The 9,479-nt window shown below is 43.2% G+C and overlaps 1 protein-coding gene across 1 annotated transcript in view; it reads right to left on the bottom strand.

Annotated features, from left to right (window-relative positions):
* Positions 1-6,906: 6,906 nt before the first annotated feature.
* Positions 6,907-9,479, bottom strand: part of LOC123145146 (chaperone protein DnaJ) — a 3,381-nt gene continuing 808 nt past the window's right edge. Inside the window, exons 2-6 of the mRNA XM_044564476.1 lie at positions 7,780-7,857; positions 7,603-7,678; positions 7,383-7,456; positions 7,230-7,300; positions 6,907-7,093 (exon numbers count right to left, since the gene is read on the bottom strand). Of these exons, the coding sequence (XP_044420411.1) occupies positions 7,060-7,093; positions 7,230-7,300; positions 7,383-7,456; positions 7,603-7,678; positions 7,780-7,857 (333 nt within the window). The 3' untranslated portion in view covers positions 6,907-7,059. The remainder of the gene's footprint in view (positions 7,094-7,229; positions 7,301-7,382; positions 7,457-7,602; positions 7,679-7,779; positions 7,858-9,479) is intronic.

The following is a 9,479-nucleotide window of genomic DNA, read 5'->3' on the forward strand; positions in this document are numbered from 1 at the left end:
TCTGTTACCAAAGATGTTTGATTTCTGTTATTTTTTTGTCTCAGTTGTAAGTTCATCCTCAACTCATAGCGCTAAGCCTAATTTTTTGTGCTAGTTGCATCGAACTTGTAACTAGGTCCGAAGTTTCTTTTTGTCTCAGTTGTAAGTCCAATATTAACTCGCATCTGGGCTTGATCTAGGGCTCAGTCCTGTTTTCTTGTCTTTAGTTGTAAAGTCATCCTTGACTTTTTTTCTGTCTCAGTTGCAAGTTCACTCTTGATTTGCAACTGGGTTTGGCCATTTTTTTGCCTCATCTGCAAGTCCATCATCTATGCAACCAACCAATTTAATCCTTTTCATGTTTTAACAATCAGAATTGGTGAGTCGCATCTAGATGTAATATAGTTATCTCACATCTAATTCATCCACCGTTGGACTGTTTGTCTTTAAAATTCACACACTTTTAATCCGTCGTGTTACCTCGCGTCATGTTGTCCCTCATCGATTGTCTTGCATCGCAGTGTCGCGCACGTCGAGCTGTTCTACATTGCCGGGCCATATTTAGAATTTGAAGAGTCTAGCGTCATTGTGCATCACTGTTTTCTGTACACCCAGTCATGCATTAGTGTTGCTTGTCCGTCCCCTTTTTTTTCTTCGGGCCTTGGTCATACATGCTTCTTTTTTTATCGTGGGCTATGTCAAACCTTCGTTTCTTAATTGTTTGTTGTTTTCCTATTTTTCTACTGCTAGATACTCCTCTATTCTCATATCTTTTCATCTATGAATATGTCCATTTTTACACGCAACTCAACCAGTTACATGTCTTTTTTTACGGAAACTCAACTAACTAAGTTGCATGTCTATCCTCGACATACAACTCACACGACCCAGTTGCATGTCCATCTTGACTTGAAACTCAAGAGACCTTGACTAAATTTGTTTTTCCCTTTTACATTTTTTAATTCATGATTTTTTTCTTTATGTTTTTTTCAAAAATAAAATTTTCCATTTCCATTTCTTTTTTCGTTTAAAAAATTTATGATTTTCTAAAACAAATTTAGCAATGTCTCATCTAAGTTTCTCACCTTCCGACTTGTTTTCTTTAAATAATGTTAAGTCTTGATCACGAGTCGTTTTGTCACGTGGGTCCCTTGTCTCGCCGTGCGTCTTGTACCCACTTGTCACCTTGTTCGCACATGCGTCTTTTGTTGGGCTGTTTCCATGACGTGATCTAAGGGCCTCGTTTCTTTTTGTCCTACGTTGTATAGTTTGAAGACACGAGTTGGTTGTTGCCACCTTAGTTCCAGTCACCATTGTCTCTCTTCCCTTCCCCGTTATCTTTGAGTTGAGCCGACACAAGCAAGAATGAGGGAGTCTGCTGGGGGTTCAACCTTTGTCCTCTCGATGAAGAAGATGGCAGTCAGTGATGATGGGCTTAGTGACCTAGGAACCATTTTGTCTCTTTTTGCCCTATTTTCATCTAGCGATTTCGTGATTTTTGTGATTTTCATTGAGTGATGTTGTTTATCTTAGTTGAAACTCTATCTCTAACATGCAATTCAGCCGCCCTTTGTGTCCCAATTGCAAGTACATCCCTCGATTCGCAATTGGGCCTGATTCATTTATTGTCCTAGTTGCAAGCGCACCCTCTCGACATGCAACAGGGGGTCCGACCCTTTTTGTCCTAGTTGTAGCTCCACCCAACATGTAACTGCGGGCCTATTTTTTTGTTGTTGTCCAAGTTGCAACTCCACCCTCGACATGCAATTGGGCTCACTTTTTTTTCCCTAATTGCAAGTCCACTCTAGATATGCAAGTGGAGGGTGACCCACTTTTGTCTCCAATTGCGACTGTACCCCCGACATGCAATTATGGGCCCACTATTTTTGTCCTAGTTGCAAGTCCACCCTCGACATGCAACTTTGGGAGGGCGAAACATTTCTATCCCAGTTGCAACTCCACTCCCGGCATGCTATTGTGCATGTCTTTTCGTAGTTGCAAGTCCATCATCAATATGTAACCAGGGAGGAGGGAGAGCCCGACCCTTTTGTGCCAGTTGCAAGTCCATCCGTCGTAGTTGCAAGTCCATTGACACGCAACTAGCGTGAGCGACTCATTTTTGTCCCCACTTGCAACTCCACACCTAACATGCAATTGAGGGGGCGCCTTTTTTTCTCAGCTGCAATTCCACCATCTACTCGCAACCGGTATCGTAGTTTTTTGTAATTTTTTAGTTGCAAGTCCACCATTGACTCGCAACTGGCCCGTAGTTTGTTTCATCTAGTTGCAAGCTCGCCATTGACTCGCAACTGGGTCTATTTTTTCATTCCACTTGTAAGTCCACCCTTAATTCGCAACTAGGCTCATACTTTGTTGTCGTACCAGTTGCATGTCCACCCTCGACTTGCAACTCGTATCATAGTGTTTCATAGTTGTCCTAGTTACAAGTCCACCCACGACTCGCAACTAGGCCATAGTTTGTTTTATCCTAGTTGCAAGCTCACCCTTGACTCACAACTAGGCATGTGTTTTGTCTTTCATCCCAGTTGCAAGTCCACCTTTGAATCGCAACTGGGACTGTAGTTTGTTTCATCCCAGTTGCAAGTCAACCCTTGACTCGCAACTGGGCATTTGGTTTCGTAATTTTCCCAGTTACAAGTCCACAATCGACTCGCAACTAGGCTCATAGTTCTCCTAGTTGATGTCCCAGTGGCAAGTCCACCCTTGACTCGCAACTGGGACCATAGTTTTGTGCTTGTCCCAGTTGCAAGTTCACACTCGACTTGTAACTGGACATGTTTTTTGCTTTTTGTCTCCGTTGCAAGTCCACCTTTGACTCACAACAGAACTCATAGTTTTTGTTGTCCTAGTTACAACTCGGGGGGTGTTGTTTTGGTTTTCACCCCAGTTGTCAGTCCACCCCCGACTTGCAACTCGAGGTATGTAGTTTGTAATCGCCCCAGTTGCAAGTCAACCATGTACTCGCAACTCGGGGATATAGTTTTGTAGTTGCCCTAGTCGCAAGTCCACCCTCGACTCATAATTTGGGGGGTAGTTTTGTAGTTGCCCTAGTTGCAAATCCAGCCCTCGACTCGCAACTCGAGGGGTGTTTTGTTTTTTTATTCTTGTTTCATGGTAGTTGCAATTAGACCCTCGACCTGCAACTAGGGATTTCTGTCAGCCCAGTTGCAAGTCCACCCTCGACTCGCAACTCGGGGGTGTAGTTTTTATAGTTTCCCTAGTTGCAAGTCTACCCTCGACTTGCAACTCGAGGGGTGTTGTCTTTTGTTTTTGTTTCATGGTAGTTGTAATTAGACCCTCGATCTACAACTAGGTGTTTCTGTCGGCCCAGTTGCAAGTCCACCCTCGACTCGCAACTCGGGGGTGTAGTTTTTATAGTTGCCCTAGTTGCAAGTCCACCCTCGACTCGCAACTCGAGGAGTATTGTCTTTTCATTTTGTTTCATGGTAGTAGCAGTTAGACCATCAACCTGGAACTAGGGGTTTCTGTCGGCCCAGTTGCAAGTCCACCCTCGACTCGCAACTCGGGGGGGGTGTTGTTTTGGTTATTACCCCAGTTGCAAGTCCACTCCGACTTGCAACTCGAGGGATGTATTTTTTGTATTGCCCCAGTTGCAAGTCAACGATGTACTCGCAAGTCGGGGGTGTAGTTTTGTAGTTGCAATAGTTGCAAGTCCACCATCAACTCGCAACTCGAGGGGTGTTGTATTTTTCTCCTAGTTTCATGGTAGTTGCAATTAGACCCTCGACCTGCAACTAGGGGTTTCTGTTGGCCCAGTTGCAAGTCCATCCTCGACTCGCAACTCAGAGGAGTAGTGTTGTTTGTTTTCAAGTTGCAAGTAAACCATGTACTCGTAACTCGGGGATGTAGTTTACTAATTGGCCCAGTTGCAAGTCCACCGCCGACTCACAACTCGAGGGATGCAGTTTGTAATCGCCCCAGTTGCAAGTCCACCGTCCACTCGCAACTCGGGGGTGTTGTTTTGGTTTTCACCCCAGTTGCAAGTCCACCCACCACTTGCAACTCGAGGGATGTAGTTTGTAATCGCCCCAGTTGCAAGTTAACCATGTACTCGCAACTCAGAGATATAGTTTTGTAGTTCCCTAGTTGCAAGTCCACCCTCGACTCATAACTGGGGGTGCAGTGTTGTAGTTTCCCTAGTTGCAAGTCCACCCTCGACTCATAACTCGGGGGTGTAGTGTTGTAGTTTCCCTAGTTGCAAGTCCACCCCTAAACTCGCAACTTGAGGGGTGTTTTGTTTTTTATTCTTGTTTCATGGTAGTTGCAATTAGACCTGCAACTAGGGAACTTTGTCGGCCCAGTTGCAAGTCCACCATCGACTCGCAACTCGGGGGTGTAGTTTTTATAGTTGCCCTAGTTGCAAGTCCACCCTCGACTTGCAACTCGAGGGGTGTTGTCTTTTGTTTTTGTTTCATGGTAGTTGCAATTAGACCCTCGATCTACAACTAGGTGTTTCTGTCGGGCCGGTTGCAAGTCCACCCTCGACTCGTAACTCAGGGGTGTAGTATTTATAGTAGCCCTAATTGCAAGTCCACCCTCGACTCGAAACTCAAGGAGTGTTGTCTTTTGTTTTTGTTTCATGGTAGTTACAATTAGACCATCAACCCGGAACTAGGGGTTCTGTCGGCCCGGTTGCAAGTCCAACCTCGACTCGCAACTCAGGGGTATTGTTTTGGTTATCGCCTAGTTGCAAGTCCACCCCGACTTGCAACTTGAGGGATGTAGTTTTGTATTGCCCCGGTTGCAAGTCAACGAGATGTACTCGCAACTCGGGGATATAGTTTTGTAGTTGCCCTAGTTGCAAGTCCACCCTCGACTCGCAACTCGACGGGTGTTGTCTTTTATTTTTGTTTCATGGTAGTTGCAATTAGACCCTCAACCCAACTAGGGGTTTCTGTTGGACCAGTTGCAAGTCCATCCTTGACTCGCAACTCAGAGGAGGGGTCTTGTTTGTTTTCAAGTTGCAAGTCAATCATGTACTCGCAACTCGGGGATGTAGTTTGTAATCACCCAGTTGCAAGTCCACCGCCGACTCGCAACTCGAGGGATGTAGTTTGTAATCACCCAGTTACAAGTCCACCACCGACTCGCAACTCGAGGGATGTAGTTTGTAATCGCCCCAGTTGCAACTCCACCCTAGACTCGCAACTTGGAGGGGGGGGTGTTGTTTTGGTTTTCACCCCAGTTGCAAGTCCACCCCCACTTGCAACTCGTGGGATGTAGTTTGTAATCGCCCTAGTTGCAAGTCAACCATGTACTCGCAACTCGGGGATATAGTTTTGTAGTTGCCCTAGTTGCAAGTCCACCCTCGACTCACAACTCGGGGGTGTAGTTTTGTAGTTGAGATGCATGCCTTCATTTTCCTGGGATGGATACATCAAGTTGGAGGCCTTGTTTGATGTTGCGTCGATACTTCTTTTATTTTTCAAGTAGAATAATAATGTATTACCTTCTAAGTTTTAGAGAAGTTTTCATTCTATTTTTTGGTGCTACACGTGTTTTTGTATAAGCTAGCTACCAGAATTAGCCTCTTTTTTTGCTGAACCTGTTGCATATACATGTTTTGCTACGGAGCCGCGATGTCCAACTGAAACCTGTATGATGTACTGAACTTTGGTATGATTGTCCTACTGAACTTTGGTATGATTGTCCTACTGAACCTGCATGCTGTACTGAAGTGTTATTCATAATTTTTTATTTCCTTTTATATAATTCATGTTTATCATATACGATTGTCCAAACAGTATCATCCATCCATTTGTCACATCGGTATATAGAATGTTTTGAAATTTTCTGCTGAACGGTGAGGTACATGAAAGCTAGCTAGCTATGCATGCATGCACTGAGAGCACACGTCTCACTATCTGTTTTGTTTCTTGTATATGCACACATATACAAACTTCATCCGTTCCATGCATCATTCCAAAACCTGGAGAAGGGCCAGCCCAGGACTGAGCAAATTAAAGCAAGCGATTGCTTCTCTAGATCGTGTGACACACAGGGACAAGGACAAGAAAGAAAAGCAGGGGGAGGAATAACGTGACCCACAACTAGAAAAGGATACACGCAAACTTTTTCTTTGTGATGCCTAGATCTGTCGATGCAGCTCTTTTGAACAAAAAACTAAACAAATATAACCCTGGAGGCCCAACAACAGTTACATGGCTCAGCAACAATGACAAGGACTGTGTCAACATCTGGAACGGGGCTGGGTGTGGCAGCGTCGTTCTGTTCTGGGCTGGACAAACAACGAGACAACCGACGGCAAAGGAAGCGACACAGTCGGAAGGAAGCGAACGTAGTTAGCAACGTGAGGGCCACAAACAGGGGGTGATGTCATGTTAGATGTGAGATATTATCTCACATCTAGATGTGGTATAGACAGACTCCACTATGTGGTGATTATATACATGTATTGTTTTTTTAGAGAGAATATACATGTATTGTTACCAAAACTTGCACCTCCACTATGTGGTGCACAAACTTGAATGAAAATTTTGACATGGTAACACCAACATAGTATGCCCCATTCATACTGTGGAGTGATGATCAGTCTTCCTAGGTACAATTCCTGTTGTACTTGCTCTTACGTATGTGTCATCTAGGTGTCTCTATGCCTTCCTGGTGGGCGACCATCATGGATAGCTTGATGATCAACGCTCATTTATCAGCATTTAGCTTATCACAGATTTTCTGACGGCACAATCACCCAAAAACTTCCTTTTCTGTTGTTCTATCAGGTACACATACTTGAATACACGATATGTTATTCTCTTTCGTTGAAAGAAACATATTTCTCTTTATTCTTAGCTGTGGTCTATGCTGAAAAGGAACTATTACTACCATGCTTGTGACAAGTCAAAGAGTAAACAACCAGATGACCGATGGAAATAGCAAACATGTATCTCTTTCTAGCACAAGTGCGAGGGCACATAACAGGTTCCATTGCGGAGTTACAGAAGAACAAAATACATGCCAAAAATCGCCATCAGAGACGCTACTGAACAAGTTCGGGAATAAACATGCTGTACCTATTGATCAATGGGGCTCCCATTCCCTCAAATGTCGCGCCCTGGAAACCATAAGTACACAACGTCAACAGCGTGGAACGAAAAACACTCTGAGGCGCACATGCTACCAATATAAGCAGGCCAGAAATGCATTGAAACAAACAATTAGGCATCTGAGTTCAGCTGAATTGCATTTACCATTTTGAAGAATGCTCTATGCCAAGGCCATTGCAGGTAAGTATCATTCCCTTAAATCTTGAAAGGTACTCCTAAAATACAGGAAAATATAGCAAACTTAAACAGAAAGCACATAAAATAAGAATCAGAAACCTAGTAAAGAAGAGCTCTTACACGTGCAGTATATTGATTGACCTCGTAACAGCCAGAAAAGTCGTACTCAAGCCGTGTAACTGGATCACTTAAAACTGGAAAGACAATATAGAGCATTAGGTAAAAGAAGTTTTAAGAATTGTGTGTAGTGAAGTGTGACCCTGCCACCATTCTTATCGGTACAAAATAGAGAGGGACAAAAGGTATCATCGGTGCCTAAAATAACAGACTTGAACAGTACTTTTGTAAGCCTCGTTGATCTCCTGAAATTTAGCTGTGACATCATCCTCGCCCTTATGCTTGTCGGGGTGCCACTTCTGGAGATGAGACACCACTTACAGTGAGTTGATCTATAATTTTGTTTGGGCAGACAATACATAGTAGTGGTTCGCAGAAGAGAAGCAGGGCATAAGATTACCAACGCTAATCTTCTATAATTCAGTTTGATGTTGTCGTCAGATGCATCGTAATCGACCTCCAGAACTTTGTAATAGTCCTGTCATCACAGATGAACTCTATGAAATGATATAAACGATAAGATGGATTAAATGGACAGGTGAGTATAACTATGCAAGAAAGTATACTGCGACCATTTCCCTATACATGAATGGCATGATAGTCCATAGGACCACATCGCACTTGAGTTGTACTCCCTCCTTAATGTCAAAAACGCTCGTATATTATGGGACGGAGGGAGTAGATGATAATGCATATTCAGGGTATGCATAAGATAGTCTACAGCATAGCAACAGACATCGGCAAGGAGTGCTCATGTCACAGTCAACAATCGATCCAAAAGTTCGAATATTTGGATACAAAATCTCATAGTAGGTGGCAATTGCAAACGATAAACATATTCAGCCGAAGCAGCAGAGTTTTCCAGAAACCTAGTTTCTGCAACTCAATGCAAAATTCTTCAAGCGCCCAAGCAAGCAAATCGATTAGGCGCACAGAGACCATGAATGCATCGGTCAGCTTTCAACACAAATCGGACTAATTTAGGTAGGCAAGGTGAACCTAAACAGGGGTGTTGCCTTACGCATACCAAACATTGATGAGTAACATACGATTGTTGGAATTTGACCAATCGCTCACCACAGACCAGTATGCCTAAATTTAACAATCATACATAGTCTACAGCATAGCAACAAGGATCGACAAGGCGTGTTCATACCACAGTCAACGATTGACCCAAAAGTTCCTCCTTTGGTTCATAGGATAGGAATAGTATAGGAAAATCATAGGAAGTGGGATGACATGCATCACAATTCCTATAAAGAAAGAGATGTCATTTGATGCATAGGATAGGAATTTTTCCATTGAGTCTAGGCTAATGTATTTTTTCCTTTGAAATGTGAAGGATTGATTCCTATCCTATATAGGAATAGGAATCCATTCCTACAAACCAAAGGGCTTCGGCCTCCTTTGGTTTGGAGGAATTTCATAGGAATTCTAGAGGATAGGATTCTTATAGGATTTTTTCCTTTAGAGCCCTTTGGTTCATAGGAATGGATTCCTATTCCTACATAGGATTGGTTCCTATCTTCACATTTCATAGGAAAATAAAAATGAGCCTAGACTCAATGGAAAAATTCCTTTGGTGTCAACCAAATGACATCTCGTTTCCTATTCCTACTCATAGGATTTGAGATACATGTCATCTCATTTCCTACAGGATTCCTATTCCTACGATAATCCTATCCTATGAACCAAAAGAGGCCTTCAAAGTAATTTTTCCTACAAAGTTCCTATCCTTTATAATTCCTACAATATTCCTATGAACCAAAGGAGGCCTGAGTGTTTGGATACAAATTCCCATAGTACGTGGCACTTGCAGACGATAATATATTCAGCCGAAGCAGCAGAGTTTTCCAGAAACCTACTTCCTGTAAGTAGATAATAACTTCAACCGATCAAACAAGCAAATCGATTAGGCAATAGACACCAGGAATGCATCGATCAGCTTGGACTAATTTAGGTAAGCAAGGTGAAGACAAACAGGGGTGTTGCCTTACAGATACCACACATGGATGAGCAACAGACGATAGTTAGAATTTGACCAATCGCCCGCCAAACATAAGTACGCCCAAATTTAACTACCAACCAAATAGCACTCTG

Source organism: Triticum aestivum, chromosome 6D (genome assembly GCF_018294505.1).
Source record: "Triticum aestivum cultivar Chinese Spring chromosome 6D, IWGSC CS RefSeq v2.1, whole genome shotgun sequence".
NCBI lineage: Eukaryota > Viridiplantae > Streptophyta > Magnoliopsida > Poales > Poaceae > Triticum > Triticum aestivum.